General features: G+C 36.6%; 1 protein-coding gene across 13 annotated transcripts in view; it reads right to left on the bottom strand.

Annotated features, from left to right (window-relative positions):
* MCF2L (MCF.2 cell line derived transforming sequence like) overlaps positions 1-20,561 on the bottom strand; it is a 109,005-nt gene that overhangs the window by 51,042 nt on the left and 37,402 nt on the right. The window contains exon 1 of one of the 13 annotated variants that reach the window (XM_072412258.1): positions 17,644-17,823. The exons of 8 other annotated variants lie outside the window; for them this stretch is intronic. In XM_072412258.1, the coding sequence (XP_072268359.1) occupies positions 17,644-17,695 (52 nt within the window). In that variant the 5' untranslated portion in view covers positions 17,696-17,823. Of the gene's footprint in view, positions 1-4,772; positions 4,901-5,100; positions 5,320-8,997; positions 9,890-17,483; positions 17,505-17,643; positions 17,824-20,561 lie in introns of those variants that run through there. 4 more of the 13 variants (XM_072412227.1, XM_072412219.1, XM_072412285.1 and 1 more) reach the window with 4 other exon arrangements.

The following is a 20,561-nucleotide window of genomic DNA, read 5'->3' as shown; positions in this document are numbered from 1 at the left end:
ATAATATGATGGAATTTATGTACTATCAAGAAGTACACTGGTATTTGCATATCACCTTTCTAAACATTTCCAAAATTTTGTCGGTGCAAATAACTTAACCGTAAGAAATTAATCATAGCCCAGTGGATGTCAAATACATTGTGGGTGGAACTATCATTTAATTGTGTCTCATGATGACATTTTCCTCTTTATTTCACATTTCAACACAATTGCAGGCGCCAACTATACATCTGTTGCTATGAATCACACCTTTCAACATTTCAGTGGATAAAGTACTAAGCAATTCCCATTACTTAAATTATCATAATCCAAACAAGCTACTGAAAAGTACAGAGCTGTGTTTCTTTTGAAATACTTATGATAACTAATGTCAATTACCCGTATTTTACATACACCCACACAAAATACCAATATATTATTTCAATGTGTACAGAGCTAGAATAAGCCATCTGTTGTATGTGAGAGACGAATGACTCCAATTGCAGTTTACCGCCTGGGCAAATAAGTTGTTTGAATTAGGATCTGGTTGTGTTATTCATTTGACAATCTCACATGCAGTTTGGGATGTAACTATAGCTAGACTTCATGCAACTTTTTTTTATTTATTTTTTTAGTAAGAACTTCAGTTAGCAAAAGCATCTGGCAAACACATTGGGATGAGACTTGGATGTATAAAAAGTTTGTGGTCTCTTAATGATTGCTATGAAAACAACTTATTTTCTCATCACTTAGTTATAGACTTTTATTTAAAGTCTATAATAAGGCATTTCTTATTATAGACTTTTGGGTTATCGTAAGGGTCAGACCCTTAACCTCTCCTTTCTGTCTCCCCACTGGGGAGATTCACCCTCTTTATTTGTCCTGATGACCAGGAGAGAAAGAAAAAATAAATGCTTTGCTCTTTACTGTAACTGCGCATTGGGTGTGCCATAAAATGTGAAAATGTTTCTGTGCTGTAGTAAGTTTTACCAGGCATTAATGAAATGCAGAAATGTAAATGGGACATACATTATTTACACACACTACTTTAGTATTTCTAGGCACATTTAGCAACATTATCTTGTACAGCTTCTAGAATGTGTCCATGTTACTATTACATTTCTATATGTCATTGTACAATGTTAATAAAAAGCAATAAAGTATATTTATAGGTAAAACTTGTCACCAAACAGGAATTGAGACTTGGAATTGACATTGTATATTGTGAAGAGAAATCTCTCCAATGTAACACATATGGCTAGCCCCTCCCTTCCAAAGGCAACAGCCATTTCAACCCACTGAATCCAAAATGAAAAAAAAAAGAATATTGCATAGTATAATTTGCAGACATAGATATAAAATAAACCTAAAAGCAAAACATTATCCTGGAATGTAGAATTGTTGAAGCTCTGTAAAGTTTTTTTTTTTTGCTCTGTTGCCACTGGGGAGATTTACCCTCTATTCCTTTACAAGTGGTTATGGATACCAGAACAGAACATGATAGCTGAATGATATACAAACAGAAGGGACACCTTCTAATGGGGACACACATTTCAAAAACAACTGTCCAAGAGGATTTCCCTCCAGGAAGTGAAGATAGGTATCCACAATAGAATAAACACCTTAACTATTCCCCACTGAATACAAAACAAACAGTTTTAGTTTTAGATTGGTATGCTGTTCAACCACAACAATATTTTTAACTTTAGTACTGATAAACTTTCATTTCCCCCATGTCAGGAGACACCCTTTAATACTCATTGCTAAAACTAATTAGCACGCTAATGATAATGGTTTCTTTCTTGCTGCATGAAGCAAACAAGAGCAGATGATGACTACTGTGCTATGCTGGAAGCCAGCCATTAAATCATTACACTTCAAATAATAATGCTGCTGTATTACTCAGGTTTGGTCCTTTTTGAATAAGTGATTAATTAGCAAAGAAAAGCAAACAGACTTTTCTGATAAACATAAAGAAGTAGAATTATGCACAGTGCAGTAGGGATAACAATACTGTGGTCTTATCATAAAAATGATTTATAATTAGCATGGATTACAGCGCCACCTTTATACCCACCCTCTCGCAACACAACCACCTGGGATCCTACAGCAGTGTCCCAGGATTAGAATATAATCCCTGGCGCCTGCAGATTATATTTTATGTTTATATATGCTTATCCCTGTACTCTGCACACCTTGTTGTACATATTCCTGACCCCTGCACTCTACACACCATGTTGTACATATTCCTGACCCCTGCACTCTACACACCATGTTGTACATATTCCTGACGACCCCTGCACTCTACACACCATGTTGTACATATTCCTGACCCCTGCACTCTACACACCATGTTGTACATATTCCTGACCCCTGCACTCTACACATCATGTTGTACATATTCCTGACCCCTGTACTCTACATACCACATCCCTCTTTGCTTTTTCTCAACTATTGTACTTTTCTATTAGGACTGTTTTCTAGAATAAACAATATAATGCATTTATTTACATACTTCTAACACATTAGGGGAACCATGGGACACCTAACATTTTTGTAGACTAAACCACAAAACAAACTTCAACATAGACAAATCACGTTATCATTTTGCCTTTATTCCACAGAAATCAAGACATTCTGCCCATTAGCATCTTCTGGGTTCAGGCTTTAGACTGACGGCACCTGTTGGTATAATACGCAGGATCATCTTAATGTGTACTTTCCCCCAAGTGCGACAGCTCAAGGCTCCAGTCAGCGTTCTGTCCAAAGCCAGTACTATATACTCTTTCTGCAACCTACATGCCAGCTAAGTAATACAGCCGGGTTCGGGATCCGATCAACATGGGATTGAACAAGGAAAATAGAACAATGATAAGGTCAGCTCTATAATATCCCCTTCTGTATATGAGTGCTGCTGTGCAGGGGATAAGATATGGCTGACTATCCAAAGAAAAGAAATTTCTTTGATCATAAGTGGAGTCAGCTATATAAAAATAGGTATATACTTTCTCTGAAATGAATTCCATATGAAATAAAAATTATTGTTTATCTTTATTGTTACGTGTGATATGGAATGCAAAGAAAACTAAATCCAATTATATGCTTCAAATCCATTTATACAATAAAATGTGGCAGATTAATAGCTCCTGAAGTTGTTGATTGTGCAGTAAGCTTAGAATGCAAAACACCCGGCTACTGAGCTGCAAAATGTTAGAAATGCTGTGACACAGATTTTTCATGGACTGGTATTCATTTTTTCTAGCAGAATCCCTGTGACATGGCCATTAGAATCACTAAGACAGCAATTTTCGGATGGTACTTTCTTACATAATCAGTAAAAAAATGGGATTGCTGACATTTCCACAGATGGGCCTGCAAGCACTTCTGCATGGAAATTCAAATCTATAAATGTTATTCTGATTTCTTCTGGTACATTTATATGGTTTTCCTGCAGTCACACATCAAAAAAGCCTAACATACTATTTCCAGTCAATAAACAGTAATAACCCAGAAAGGTTTACTAGTTAGATCAAAAACAAGCAAAGTGTCATCATGAATACAATATGCAACAAGGAGTCTCAGCAGAATTATGATTCCTGCACTACAAGATACAGATCCACTATTAAGACCTTAAAAAGATTCCATTAAAAACTACCAGAACTTTTTATATTGTTTAGAACACTTTCCATACCTTTACAAATCTTTATGGTCTTTGAAAGTGTACAAAGAGACATTTTGACATTTACAGAAGCAAATAAAAAGGAAAAGCATGACACCATACCTTAAAATCCTTAATTATGCAAACAAAAATGTGGCATATTGCTGCTGATCAGTAATTGGATGCAGTGTTTGCAATTGTCTCCAATTTTCGAAATACAACCCCCCCCCCACATTTATTATATATTGACCACACATCTCTATTTACAGAACAGGAAATATGACATTACCTCAAACATTCCCTCGTGAGAACATTCTAGGTCAATTTGTTTTAATGGACTTGAATTGATTGCAATGGGGAAATCTTTGGGGAATTTCTGTTTACTGATGTAGAACCCTTATTGTACTGTATCTATGGACCATCTGGAAGAGTTATTATCTTAGGCTGCTGTACTGATCTGGACTACAAGCATCTCCACCCTTTTATCATCTCTATCAAAGGAGGGAATGTGTTATGAAGTTTTTTTTCAAGTTCTTGGTTCAGTATACAGAAGTTACAAGGACACCTGATGTTGATTTCTAGAAAAATCAACATCACTTTTTTTACTTCAAAAAATGTATTTAGCACTCCCCCCCCCCAAAAAAAAAAAAAAAAAAACAAAAAAAACAAATGCAGCTATCACATCTAAGGACCAGTAAGTAGTTCCAGGCTTTAGATATACTTACAGTACCTATATTTTCATGTCATCACGTAAGTCCACACGCATCTTCCTGTGCAGTTATGCTCCATGATGCTTACAGAGTTATTACAGCATATAATGAATGAATAGACCTATGTGAGCTGTACACCTGTATGCAGTCACTATGAACAATGAATGTACTCCCTATACCTGAAGTTATTTGTAGTATGGTCAACAAATGTGTCTCTATAACCACTGGAATGCAGTTCACAAAGACAGTCAAACACACTTACTCATCTCACAGAAATTGCAGAGAATATTGTATACTCTACAGTATGACCTTAATAAATGATACCAGCTGACTTCTAAGAAAATACAGTGCAATACACATTGAACAGCCAGAAAAAAATGCCATACGATATGTCAACCTTCCTGGTCTGCCTATTCTGTACTTACGCTGCACAGCATATTCCAAGGACAAGCACATCTCAGACAGCCAATGATATTTTTCCATTTCCTCAGCTGAAATCTTTACATGATCCATGATTTCTTTCTTGCAGCATACCAATAGAGAGAAAACTCTGCATTTTGTGGCTAGCCAACCTCACAAAGCTTATTGTACCAGTAGGACTCACACTGCCGCTGTCATGTGAACTTTGTACTTCAAACAAGAACAGGTAGAAACCATCTGTCTTCTGAAATTCACTTCTTGCTCCAGCAACTTACATCTTACTGTAATTATCCAGTAAAGAGAGTATTTCCCACCCTTCCATTATTTACCTACCGTAGGTGTGGACTGTGAAAGGCTACTGAAACAGAAGGTCTGTAGCGTGGCAGATCACAAAGTTACCTGCTTGTCAGCCATGCAGCACAGGTACACATCTAAAACCTGCTCGACAAGCCTCTAAACCAGCCCTGGTCAGCTGTCAAACCTACAAATGTAAAGGTCCTAGAAGTATATCATTATATCGATTAATTCCTCGTCTAGAATTACCCAAAACACATTCAGAAACGGAGCAGCCACAGTTGTTCTGTTTGCCTGGTCTCCTATTGGAATTCCCAGCATAATCTATGTCAAGGTCATGAATGCTGCTGATAAGGGGAAACAAGTGCTAGTAGGTCACCTGTAGAACCATGTCATTCACTGCAAAAGGAGTCAGAGAAGTGAATCAACATTGTAACACATGATATTTATTAAAGTGCAACTAAATGCGTATGTGTGACAGCCTAAACAAGATCCAAATCCACTTACTAGGTGTAATGCATAAGCCTTCCTTTGCCTGACTGATCCAAATATGCCAGACACTGCAAAAAGAACCAGGGAACACGGGAACTAATGCATTTGACAAATGTCTGTGAACTAAACTCTGGTTTTGATATTTCATAGAGTGTGAGGATAGTGGTTGATTGGTAATTAGTATGCTGTTAGCCGACTGGTAACCACTGTCCATAAACACTAAAAAAAAAAGTCTGTGCGAATTAAATCATGCAAGACCTCTCAACCTTCTGCATATTTTCCTTTCTCTGTATTTCCACCAAACATGAAAGATGTGTGTCACAAGTCACAACATTGCTCCTCTACATTTTTTTTAGTAAGACAACAGCCCATGCATTATCCCTCAATAACCTAACCAAGGCCTCTCATCTTGATAAATGGTATTTACTTCTAAATCATTATCATCCTAGGGCATGCTATTGTTGGCTTAGCCTTCAAAATTGTTGTTTCTTGTTACTCATCATCTTCAGCTGTCATGATCAGCAAATCAGCATGATTGCTCTTCAGGATTTTAAACTATTTTTGACACAACATTTGTTACTGCTTATTATTTGGCAGTGCTGTCACCGTTGTCGCTACTTCTTACTTGTTTATTGTGACAATTTGGTCACTGCCACCCCCAGATACAAAATGCTTTGAGATAAGTCTCCTAATTAGAGAGGGCTACATTAGAAATCATGGGAGAAAGGACAAACAAAAAGTATATGCAGAAACATTAAAGCATATAACGTGGGATCCATTCCTACAATGACTTTTGCCAAGTTGTAGGAAATAAAAATACTTTTATTTCTTAATTGAACTCAAAACCCTTCATTTTTGTAGTGTCACAAGCAGGTATACCATTATACAAGTACATTAAGATGGAAATTAAAATCTTCCTTTTAGATAGGTACCCAAATTTCCTGCAGAAGAAGGGTTATACACACCACTGTGCTGTGCATTGGGGCTGTCAGACAATGGAAATTCAACACATGAGGGGAAAAGGGGGATTGGGGAGCAGAGCCAATGCAGATGACGGGGGCCACAGGAAAGGTTTCTACAACACATCTTCCATTGAAAAGAACCCTTCCTTGACTGACACAGAAATGTTTCAATGTTATCTATATAAATCAATACCTCTCCCTCACCTTTTACATTTTTTACTCATCAGACATAGGACTTAAAAACTTGTTATATATCTGGGAAACCGTTTCTTTGAGCCAAAGTGAAGGAAGTTAAACACAATGGCCACAATTCTGTCATTTCAAATGCAGTTTCCAACCGTCTGTAAATTCACTAAAGTCTGTGACAAGAACAAATTTGAGCTGTTTATGATGTCCTTCATTTCCCATTAGCAATGCTATGTATCATTACTCCATGCCAGAAGCACAATGTCATGTCTGTGGCGTCTGCAAATGTAGCTTTGTGTGCTAGGACCCTCACATCATACCTGGCTACCTAACCTGAACAAAAGTTCGGCAGTCTCAAGTTCTGTCATTTAAGCCAGGAGCTGAGGACCAGCTAAGCAGAGGGGGAGGGCCAGGCAAAGCACAAGTATTAGCCTCGTCACCACCCTGCAGAACAAGTGAGTATGGCTATGACAGGTACTAGTGACAGATGGGTAAATATTTAAGGAAGATAGGCAGAAATTATTAAAGCATTAGTTGCATGCCAGGCAAATAGGCTGTTCTGATGAACTTCTATGTGGCATCGAGAGAAAAGGGCCATTGTATTACTTTTGGTGTTGTGAGCAGCTTCGGTACCTTGTTGTGAGAGTCAGAGGGTAAACTGGAAACATAGGTGACAAGTTGGAGGTAGCCGGGTGGCAGTATATTTGGATTACAGATGTCCTTGCTTAGGGTATTTATGATATGTGCCATCAAGGTGTAGAAGAAGGCAGTACACAAGGGTAGTGAATCAGGGTGACATGGGGTACCCAGGGTGAAGGCACAGATAGAGGCAGTGAACTGATCTCATCAGAAGCTGAATGGCTTACAAGAGGCAAGTGCTAATGGTCTTAAATGTGACAAGAAGGTGAAATTTTATTACATGTTGGGGTATGTGTGACCTTAATGCATTAGTGATGAATGTGATTTGTAATAGTCATTGGTGGATGTCGAGATGTAAAAAGATGGACCACACCTATGACTTCCCCACAGAACCGTTGTTGTCCACATAAATAGTTTTTAAAATGTTGTCCAGAATAGTTTGGTCTCTTGGATTATGAAATAATATTTTCATTTCATTATAATTACCTATAATTGTTTCTGTACATGTTAAAAATCATCCTGTTTCACATTAGGCTATTTCATATTTAGTTATGTTACCTAATCTTTTGTAACAAAAAATATTTTAAAGTGTGTTTAAGTGTGTTAAAGTGAAACAGACCTTGACTTTATATATATTCTAAATCTCACAAAAAAACATATCAGTTTATAAGTTCTCTTACATATGCATATACATCTGTATTTTTTCACACATGATGGATCATGAGTGAACAATGGGTATCCGGATATAAATCATTATGAAAGGAATGGATGGAATTTGTGTCTGAGGAAGTAGACATGATGAACAAAACGTGTCACTAAATTAGATGGTCACCTAATTGACATGTTAAGCCTGTTATTGTTATGAAACGGAAGATAATAAATGAATGTTTATTCTTTAAGAATAATACCTTTCATATCTGGATACCCATTGTGGATAAATATGTATATGTAACTGACTTTGTACATTGATATAAGGTTTTTATTTTTTTATTTCTAGTGCTATTAATTAAAAAAACAATATTCACATCTTAGAACCTGCCTTTTTAGGGTCATCTTGTTACATCTTGTAACATCTTCATGGCTTGAATATCTTGTGTGTAAACTAAATTAACATCAAATGACATCAGTCATTTTCAGATGTCTTGGGGAATGATGGAAAGAGCCTCCACTGGTAAAAGGCACTCATTATACTGAGATTTGCCATTCTTCAGGAATATGTTCCTGCCAGGGAGTCTGATCCAGATATATCCATTGATACCGAAAAAAATTGCCATTTTTGAGAAATATGCTCCTGCCAGGGAGTCTGATCTTTCTGGGTGGAACAATGAAGAATACAAATAGTAGGCATAAACTACTGTCATTATTCAATGACAATCCTGCTATTGGTACTATTGGCATGACTCTTCTATCCTTATCAGGGAGATTACTCTCCTTACTGCATATGATGGAGCTTTTTATTATTATTTCTCAAAAAATATTCTATTGTAACTTGCCAAAAAATAATGTTTAAGGATTGTGAACATACTGTAAATACTATTGGGACCGTATTAACATGGGAGATCAATGAACAGTAAACAGTTCTACAGCAACCCACAAAAGTTTTAAAATGTTTACAACAAACAATTAACATAAATATCCAACAGAAAAGTTAGCTCACCAGAACATGCTTGATGCAAGCTTTTCCTCCTGCCCCTCCTGGGCAGTGAACGGCGCATAGAAGCCAACACATTGTGAAGAGTATAAGTGACTCTGGCTGATGATCTCCTACCATGACCCTCGTGCCTTTCTCTTAATCTGTGCAACGACATAAGTGTTCCTGGGATTACACGGTCATGCTAGTATAAACTGCTTTTGGAAGAATCCCTGCTCTGTGAACTACACAATCCAAACAAAAGAAAAACCTCTGAAAATGACTGGACCTAATGAAATATTGAAAATACAAGTCAATGTTCTAGCTCCAGAAAAATTGAGTAAATCCAGAAGATGCTTCAGGTTTTCAACCGATTAGGAGTAAAATATTTGCCTTCCAAAAGAAAAGATGAAAAAAATCTAACAAATCTTGTTTATGTGAACTTCTAATACTTGCAACACAATTTCATTTTTCATTTAGGTTAAATGGCTGAAAAATTCTTTCTTCTTTGCGCACTTAACATAATCTTCAGGTACAAGGTGACCCTTTTTGGTTTCCAAATTAGCAGGATCTTACAGAGGGCTGTCATCCACTGTGGATACAGAAAAATCATTCAGAAAGTAACCCTATACTTCAGACCTTCCACAAGTGCACACACCACTGTTCACCTCCTATCACCAGAGGTCATGGACTGCGCTGCTGATGCCAAATGACAAAATCAGATCAATAACCTAGCAAAACATTACGGCATGGGCTTGTTCTTTTCCAAGACAGATGATCTTCTTAAAAATCCCTGAAGAATAAAATGTAGCTGCAAAGTTGAAGCCCAAGATGTTTTCGCAAGACACTGTGCAAGGTCTGGAGGTGGGAGAATATTTTAAAAGAAATTCCCAAGGAACTTAAAAAACTGCTATGCCTGGAAGGAAGGGAGGGAAATGATTCTCAGCTTTCTTAAAGATCACAGGGAAGACTGAGGCTATTGCAGCCCTGCTTTGTTTAAAAAAAAGAGACAAAGGGGAAAATGAATGTTTCTGATTTATTTGGCAGACTGTAATTTCCATTGTTATGTTGAGTCATGCCTAGTTCATTGAGGGGTTTGATGGCAATCCCTGAATTCTCCCATCACTAAGAATATATCTAGCTAGATGATTTTACTTGTTAACAAGTCTTTACTGAGAACACTTTGTAATCTCAACTGATCCTATTGCAAATAACACTTATTTCCTAGGTGACAGCATTACAGAAATAGAACAGTTTATCACATTTACACAGCATAGAAAGAGCTTCCCATGTGCCACAGTTTGTTGATTGGACAATTTAAATAGATATATAGTCATTTACATAGCATAATACAAATATATATATATATATATATATATATATATATATAGATATATAGATATATATATATATCTCAAGACATATGGCTATACATAACACACACTGAAACTAGATGCTTTTCTACATAGGCCAGCTGCCAAGAGAGGGGGCTTTATTACTCAAATTGCAGCTAAACCTAAACAGTTTTATTCTGTTTTCTGAGGTGACCCCGAAAGCCCTTTACAGACAGACATTCCACAGTACTGATGTCATGACTGTAAGATAAATACATTTTTGCTTGGTTTGATACATTTAGAATTAAAGCATTTTTCTATAATCCAATCCAGAATACTAACACTGTGAACATATTTTCTTCTGGGAGTAGGGTATATATTCAATAATTCCTAATAAAAACTACAATATGACATTCATTTACTAAGCAACGTGGTTCACATTAGGTAGAATGTACATATGTTTATAGATATGGCAGCAATTTGAAGAGCTATTGCAATAGCATCCTAGAACAACTAAACACCATTTTATCATTCTGCTATATGTGCAGCAATTCCCAATACCCTAGAGCCAAAGCTTTGCTACATCATACATTCTGGGGATTGTGGACACCCGGCCTTAAACACCTATATGATCTTGTTGGACATCCAAATATAAATCCACAAGCTTTAAAACAGGGATACACCTCTGTCCCCCTTTGCAGCCATAATAACCATAATTTTTGTAGTAAACATTTCCACAAGTTTTTGGAGTGTGTACATAGGATATTGTTCCCAATTACTTGCCTGCCTTTCGCCCTGCTCCTGCTGTGCCCTAATTACCAACACACAAGAGAAGAGTTTATAGGAGATTACCTGCACTCAGCATATAGATGTAAGTTTAATTCAATCAGTTTTATTTTATTTATTTTTTTTTATGAAATTATGGTTAGATAGTGAACTTTTTGAATTGAAGCATTTGAACATCAGTGATTTGTTGAATAGGTGGATTTATTATAATAATAATTGTTGCAATTATAGACCTCCTTTTCCTGAGAAAACAGACTGAGTTTCTGCAGAAGACGTAGAAGTTTGGATTACTTCATTAATAGAGAGTTTTTCACAAAGAGATCTATATCAGTGCTATACCTTTTTTATATTCTGTGTTGTATATTTAAATAATTGATTTGGAATAAAGCTGTCTTTTTCATATATATTTTAATGTTCAAAGAAAATTGTTTATTTCGGCCTTCAAAGTCCCGTTACTTGGTTGGTTATCCGAAAGGAAACCTTTTTTGACATTGTTCCAAATTAACCAAGATTCTTGTAAAGTCTGATATTAACGTGGGTTCAAGGTCAGGGCTCGGTGTAGACTAGTGAAGTACTTCTACACCAAACTCCTCAAACCTTGTCTGGAACACAGAAGACCTTCCCGAGACTCTTGCCATGTCCTGCTATAGCACTACAGTACATAAGACAACAGAAAGCTCTATGAAACCCCCAATCAGAAAACATGAGAGAGAGGTTTGGAGTTAGAGGTAGGTACTACATTGAAATATCATATCTAATTATTTAAATTCAGTATTTGGGGTTCCAACAAATAAAGAAGAACTCCAGGCACAACATTCTTACTTTCTTTGAGGGGGTTGCCTGTTCCTCTTCCTAAAAGCAACATCCCATATTAGGGCTTTTTCCCTGAAATTCTCTTTGTTACACCCCAGGATTGGTATAGCAGAAGCTGTAGTTCCAGGCTGCTAGTGTTTCAGTTCTCATATACTCTGTATAGAGCTGTAGTCATTTCCCTGCTTTCTTTATCAGCTAGCCTTTTAAGAGAAGCTACAGATAAAATAATCAGGGACACAATCATTTTGTACATTTTCAACTCATTTGCAAGGCAGGTCTAAAGGGCCAATAAAATGTTGTTTACTATTTGCAATATTATCGATTGTGTCTTGTTTGATTGGGTAACATCAAGTGTGTTTTTTCAGGAAGGTAATGGTCTAATGGTGGTACTACTACTACTGTGCATTCAAAGTGTCTGGGAAATGATGCATATTGAAATAATAATGGGGCTTTTTCTATTGTATGCATAATGATTGATCACTCCATAATTTAATGCACTAGAAAATATTTATATAGGAGGATTCTTAATAAGAAATAATCACAAAGTATTAAATAAGCATTCACATTTAGATGTATGCACTAAAATGTAACAAGTTTTATTAACATGTATTTATATGATAGTATACGAATTAGTATTGGCACAAATTTTGTTTATTTATATATATATATATATATATATATATATAAATATTACACTATTCATGGATTGGAACTACCACAAATATAACACTATTTTATATTTAATTCTTATGTAAAATATTTTGGGTTTTTTTTGTAACTGTGTTTTCGTGGATATAAATAAAGTTTAAAAAATGGTGACTACTGTGTAATAAGAGGCCTCCTCTAGATAGATTCTCCTAATTTAATTTCAATACTGGAGAACCATACTTTTGTTTTTTATTGGTGTGTTTGCATTCCTGTCACAGTAATACCTATACCTTATTAGAGAGGCAATGGGGTCATAGACAGAAAAAAAATATATATATTTTTTTTAAATCAGCATTAAAATAATCCTCTCAGGTCCCTATAATAAAAGATGGCATGTGCTTACCTTTCTGGTTGTCTTTTACTCCTACTTCCTGTCCAATGAGGAAACCAACATAAACACAAGGAGAACCTGCAAACTCCATGCAGACCTAGAGCTGCAAAGGCCAGAATGCTAGCCACTAAGCCGCCATGCTGTTATGAAGGATGTTTCACTAAATAACATTAAAAACAAAACAATCAGGGTTATAACAAATAGATTGACATAAAATATACAAATGTGTACAAAAATATACATGGAATAAAAAAAAAAAACAAGGAAAACTTAACAGAAACAAAAGGAAACAAAACAAAAAAAGACAGGTATATGAAAATATACTTATATAATATGGAAGGAGGAAAAAATGGTTACACCATCTCTTTGACAATATCAGAAAGTTTCCATTCACATATCATCGATGACCACGGGGGGGTCATTTTCTAACACGCGCAAAGCATACCAGGAGGTAATGTTCAAAAATAGATAAATTCTGACGTTTTATTGAAGGAGACTGGGTCTCTATATACCCATATTTCCAAATTTTTTCCCACCTTAGTTTCCTTATTCAGAGATGTCTCAATCCAGGGCATTCTGAAAACATATCCCAATGTTTCCTAAAACAGCCGAAGTGTAGGTGGATTTGTGTCTAGCCATTTATGTAGTATTGTTTTTTTGGCCACTAAGGATAGGATAGCCAAAAAACTGCAGCAGACCCTAGTAATCTGTGCTCCTTATTTATATAGCGCCAACATATTACACAGTTCCGTACATTAAATAGGGGTAGCAAATGACAGATACAAACAATTCAGTAAGCAAGACTTTTTCTACTGCAAGGCTACATATTACATTAGTAAAATTGTGCCATATTTTTGGCCAGGTTAACATCTGCCTATTCAGTGTGCGATTTCTCGCAAATCCTCATAGGTGGACCCTGGACAGACGTTCAAGCACTTGCCTGTTCAAAAAACCAGTGTCTGTACATGTGACAGCTGGCGGCAGTGAGCGGTACTAGTACTATTCATTTCCTATGAATTCTGCAGCAGGGAGATGCCACACATGGCATCAGCATTTCCTGGTGTGAGGATGCGGTAAACACACCGCAACCTCACTGCTAGTGTAAATAAGCCCTAAACACTGTAGACTTTGTCCACATTGCGCTCTATATGCAGAATGCAACAAAAAGAATAGTAATCTGTGTAAACATGCACTTATAGACATTGGAAGTAGCACTCCTCCTTCAATCTAGGCGTACTGTAGTCCTGTCACTGAGAAATGACATAGGCCATGTGACACAACCAAGATTTACAATTGTTTGGTCTTTCATTCTTGGGTAATATACAGTGTCTGTAGTTTATTCGTTCAGAAAAAATACAGAAAAGTAACTTAAATATTTAAAGCATTAAAGCACAAACTAAGAGAAAACAATCGTTACAAAAGGTGCAACCCAACTGTTCTAAACACATTATGCATGGTTTGCCTAAGCTGACCATATTTTATAAACCCAACACCCTTTTTATGACACCGACACTTTATTACTGGTCCGTTAAAAAGGCAAAATAAATAATAGCAGGTAAACCAGCTGGCATTCAAATTCATAAAACCCAATAAAACTCACAATAATCAATACCCTGCTTAAACAAAACCCATATTAGCTCATTGTGTATATTTAGATTCCACTAGAAGACAGCCAAGGTCAAAGATGCATATTAAAAATATAAATATCATATTTAATTGCAGAACTGCCTCACTGCTCAGTTATGAACACATAAAGGATACATAAAATTGTTATGGGGGAGGCAGCTGGATGGAGCTCTGCAGAACAGATCCTCAAACCGTTTATTTGAAAGAGTGAATTCTTAAACTGGCCAACATGTTTATGAAGGTTAGGAGGAGCATAAAGATCTGCTAGATTTATTGTATGAAATTGTCAATGTGACCTGTTCTCTCTTTTTTTAATTTTGTTTTGAGGAGTCCTAAAATATTTGGCTGTAGGTCATTTATTAAGGAGCTTCTTGTAATTGTACTTGGAGGTCAGTGATTAAGTGAATACATATGTGACATATGTTAAGGGAGAACTGTTCCCTGTGATCATGAATTCATAACACTAAACAAATGCTTAGTCTTAAATACAAAGGTTAGATGAGAGGTAATATGGATTTTGTTGGGCATGTTTCTGTCACTCAGCCAGAGGCTGTTTCATTCATGTGTTCAGTTACAATGGTTAAGGAAACATATGTAGAGTCCCAGGTTTGGAGAGCAATAAAAGGAAATGAATGGTAATGATGTGTAAGGATAAATTAGACAAAAGAAAAAATTGGTGTTATATCATTGTGAAATGTAAATATATACTAAATTATTGTATGTTTTTGTGATTGTGTAAAAATGTTTAAGTCTCAAATTAATCTCCTGAGGAAGCAGAATATGTCTGCGGAACGTGTCGAGTAAAAACCTCTTGGCACCATACTGTATGATTAATGTTTTAACACATTTAAAACAATTTTATGGAAGTTTTGGTGGCATTTTATAATAGATTTTAATGATTTGATGCTTTTAAATTCCCACATGTATTTACATGTTCTCACATTGGCTATGTAAGGGATGTGGCATCAAAATTCTTTTGATTGACCCCAAGTAACATCTTTCTCCTATTAAATAGGTTTTAAGGTACCCATTCACATTACAAGATCACTGCCTAATTCTAAACAGACTGGGAAATTACTGCAGTTTAGGTTATAATTTCAGTAGACAACCAAACTTGTTCACTTTGAATAGGATGACTGTTCCAGGGCCAAACAGTTCTCCAAAAACAGTGATGTCCACTCAATGCACAGACAATCACAGGTGACTACATATATTTTACAAAATCAACTGTACCTTGTAGGCCACAAGAAAATAGCACAAAAAAACGAATATACTTATGCGGCCATATAACTGTACAACAATACAATATTAACACACAGCTGAGAAAAGGCACCCACTATTTGAACACTGGTAGTTTATAGATAGATAGAATATCAGCCCCCCTAGATTCCACAGAGTGGTTGGTCTGCTCATTGTATGTCCATTACAAAAAAAAGGAAAAAAAAAGACTGGGCCTCCAGTATGGTACATCATGGTGGGGATAGATAGATAGATAGATAGATAGATAACATATTAGCCCCCTAGATTCCACAGAGTGGTTGGTCTGCTCATTGTATGCTTATTACAGAAAAAAGGGGGAAAAAATAGAACGTCCCTCCAGTATGGTACATCATGGGCACATGCTGGGGATTGGCATGACATGTATGGTATGGTAAAACAAGACATATGTGCCTATTTACTACTATTTCTCTTTCTTGCCCGTACTCCAGATCATTATGTATAACCCCAGACACAGGTACGCCGTTAATAATGTGTTCAGCCCACACCGTTCTTCATTTTTGTGCAGATGAATCTGCTGACTTTTGCTAATGTTCTGTCTTTGCAGCCTGTGTAGTGTGAACTAGAATAAGAAGATTGTGTGAATGATGAACATGAATACATTTTAATCATCATCATGAATAAGTGTGAATTTTCGTAAACTGTTTGGGGTTATGTGCACAGCAAGAACTGGGTGGTATCTTACTATCAAAGCCAAGAACCACTATGCAATGTCAGTCCAGAAACAATATACCTCAATAAATTAGAAAAAAATTGAGTTCCAGCACAGAATGGTTTATTCCCTTTGTCACATAACTTCACATATAGAAAATAATGTGCCAGAATTTTACTTTCCTGAAGAAATTAGAAGAAACCTGTCATGAGTGAAATACTTATCCTGCCATCGCTAGCCTTTCCCTTTGGGAATGTTTACTGGTTGCAATTCTCATTCTCTACTTTCTTTGTTACTCACCTGCAGCAGGTATGCAGATCAGGTGTGCCATCATCATCTGTTGTATACTTGTTGGGGTTCAGTAATAAAGTATTCAAAGTGAGACTAGAGGATGAGCATAATAGCCAAAGGCAGCTAGTATTTTCAGGAGATCAGCAGACCATTTATTTCCCTTAAGGTAGACCTCCTTAACTGTGGTTACCAATACATGGCCAAACATTGAGATCAACGAAAGCCACAGCAGACCATTCAATTCATCAGCACAGGAGGCCTAGCGCAGTCTGGCTGCACCATTAGATCACAACTTGGCAGCGATAACTGTCATGTAAAATGAAATGAATATTCCTATAGTGCACATGGTCATAGGTGACCTTATACTGATTTCTTTTCCTGTCCCCATTATATATATTTGCAGCTGCTTCAGGTCTACGGCATACATCCTAATTTCCCACTCCAGGCTATAGATTAAGTCACAGTCTGCTTATGAATTTATATGTCTGATATATGGCACAAGCAAGAAATAGAACAGATTTTATTACCATCTCCTCTGCTGTAAAATGCAAGCCAGCGTATGTACACTTGTAAAAATATGTTGGAACACACTAGAAAATAAAAGACTTCTTTAATACCGACGATATAATACAATTACAGGCACTAAACATTGCACATAGCAAATACATACACTGAACTCACTCTCATAACTTACAGCATCGCAGCTCTTCATATACCCTCCTGCAGCACTGACATAGGAAGCACCATGTGCTTGCATGTCCATAGAAAGCTATGTGATCCATACATGACATTGTACATCTTCATCTAGAAAATACAGAAAATTAAAGATATTAACAAGATGCAGCTTCACCTACCAGCATTTTGACACACTGCATTTACTCTCTGCTTCAGTTCTTCTAGGGCCATTTCATCAAATGTCGATGGCTCACTTGTAACACGAGAGAAAATCCACAGAAATCATTTTCTTCCCTCTGAGAGAAGCGAATAGGCTACAGCAGAGCTTCCTAGCACTGCATTTCAATTAGCTCCAGGTCCTTGCTTGACACAAAAGGAGGTGGTAAGTGAGCACACGCTCTCTCCACTGCAATACTCAGGCGAGGCGTTTGCGATTGGAGACACATTTATGATTCTCTATCACGTCAGGGTCACTTAAAAAGTTCGCACTGACAATATTTTGCGGCAATGTGCCGCATCCATCCACTGTAATTTTATTTCCTTACAACAATTTATTTCCTTTTAGCATCTACTCAACATATGAAGGATAGAGATATTCAGCTGCATCACAGATACAAAAAGGCCAATGTCCTTTAAATGATTATTCTCTACTGATACAATTTATTAAAAAAAAATGGTTATAAATAAAAATTCTTCCTTAGGAACAGGATCACACAATACTAACATAAAAAAAAGACAGCACAGATTAGCTTGGTTAATCTAAATCATATAATCAATTTTAATGCAATGGTATTTAGTGCAAGTATATAAAACTGAACAATTCTGAACTATTAACTGTTTCAGGAATGTTATGACAATTTTGTTTAATGTACAAATTCTTGTACCTGTGCCTTTACTATTGCAATTTCTATATAAAACGTTTTACAGTGAACGTTTTCTATATTAGAGAAAAAAATGGTAATTCCTCCTGAATATTGTCCACTTCCTGTTGTGCGAGTGTGCCTAGGCACACCTGTGTGGGAAAAAAGCGCATTTTCCAGAAGTTACAGTTAGTGCAATCTTCATTTATTGAACAAATACCTTGTCATTTAGCGAATAGTTCTGTCAGTTTTATTTACAGCTGACAAACCTCCCATGGTACAATATTTGGATATACTTAGAAGCAAGCTTCACACGCACATACAGTAGCAAAGCAACTTTCCACATCCTCTATTTGTTCTACTGCTGTACTTCAATACACAGACTGTTGTCCCATCTTCTACATCTATAACACACCAAGTATTGATCAGTTTGTTATTTTTAGCATTATCTGTGTATGGATGATACAGAGTCCATCCTTGTGTTTATAAACTTTGCTCTACTGGAATAGAGCCCACATATGCCTCTGCCGTTTTGCCTTTAATGTCTGATCACTTCTTAAAAAATAACATGGATTGCTCCTGAAGATCGTGCCCAGGGAAAATTTCTCACATCTCACATTATCCATGCAGTCATTATGCAGCAATGGTATGCCATGTTTATCTAAAAATCACCATATTTCTTTGTAATCTTCTGATCTGTAATAAATAAAACACAGGTAATAAACTTTTCCTCAATAAGTTCTGCTTCTGTCTAATAATCCCCAGGGACATTGTTCATTGTCCACAGAACACAAGTCAAACTGCATGAATCCATCAAGAGACTGAATATTGCTCTTTTTCGCTTTCTGCCTATCCAGAACCATTGGTGCACTCAAAAACAACTTCTACAGTAACAATGACTTGTTGCTTGGTTGGCAAGATGAGATTGGGCATTTGTCATTAACGTGATTAACTGGTCCTGCGTGGTCATTTTCAACTGCTACCCATCCAGTTTGTTTAATAAAATTTTTCTAAAGAATTTGCTGAAGTAGTTGGATGTGTGGTTTAAATGGCAGACCACCCTCCACAAACCAAACTGCACCACAACCTCTCTGCATTTAAATACCTCAAAAAAACAGGACCATAAAGTTTGAGAACAGAAGTGAACTGCTAGGATACCACTGTCAAAACCTGCCACAGTTTTTTAGATTACCACACTACGGAGTACAACATTACTGGCGAGTCTTATTAGTCCAATGCTTTTAATTTTTAGGACAGGTTCTTTTAGACACTCAAACTAGAGTTTCAAGTATGGTATATGTTATGATGTTAGTATTTAGCTCTTGTATGGCCTCAAAAGATGACCAGGCTACCCAATGATAACTGAGATACAACATGATTCTAAGAGCCTGTGTATGTGAGAAGGAAGACAAGGTGAAAGATTAATCTAATGTTTACTTAATGGATAATCACTTTTTTAAGATTTCAGCACTGGATTACTTAATGCGATTACCGTAGCAGGGATTTGTACAGGCTATTCATTTTACACGCAAGACAGTGTGATCAGAGGTTGTGCTCTGCTCTACGTAGTGAATAAGCAAAATGTATTTTTCTACTTACACATGTATTTCCTTTCTTTCAGGTCATGTCTGGCACTGCTGTTTCTCATTGTATGTGCCTAAACAACCCTGATTCATTTTGGTATATCTGTGGCAGTTTTACCATTCCCAGTCAAAGGGCAAACATCAGCACATTTGTAGAGCAAGCCTATTTGGCATATTACAAAGTTAAACTTGGTGATCAAGATCAAGTCTTGGGCCCCTCATAAGGTGTGCAGTGTGTCCAGAGTTTACGAACGTGGACAAAGGGAACACGTGATAAGATGCCATTTGGTATACCTATGGCTTGGCGAGAGCCAGGAGATCATTTCAGTGACTGTTACTTTTGTATAGTAAAAACTTCAGTATATAACAAGAAAAATAAATGTAACATAGAATATCCTAGTCTACTATCGGCTATAAGCCCAGTGGCTCATTCAGATTAAATCCCAGTGTCAGTTTTCGTTACACTACCCTCTCTTGAAGAACATGATTATGGTGATGAGCTAGGTGACAACAATGATGAAGAGTTGGAAATTGAAGAGGACCCTGTTCGTAAGGGATTTGATCAGCATGAGTTGACTGATGTGGCACGTGATTTGGGACTATCGAAGAAGGCTTCAGAACACCTAGCATCAAGACTGCATGAGAAAAACTTAC

This window comes from Pyxicephalus adspersus, chromosome 1 (assembly GCF_032062135.1).
Source record: "Pyxicephalus adspersus chromosome 1, UCB_Pads_2.0, whole genome shotgun sequence".
NCBI classification, from domain to species: domain Eukaryota; kingdom Metazoa; phylum Chordata; class Amphibia; order Anura; family Pyxicephalidae; genus Pyxicephalus; species Pyxicephalus adspersus.
Note: the sequence above shows the minus strand (reverse complement) of the source record. Positions and strands in the feature narration are given on the sequence as shown.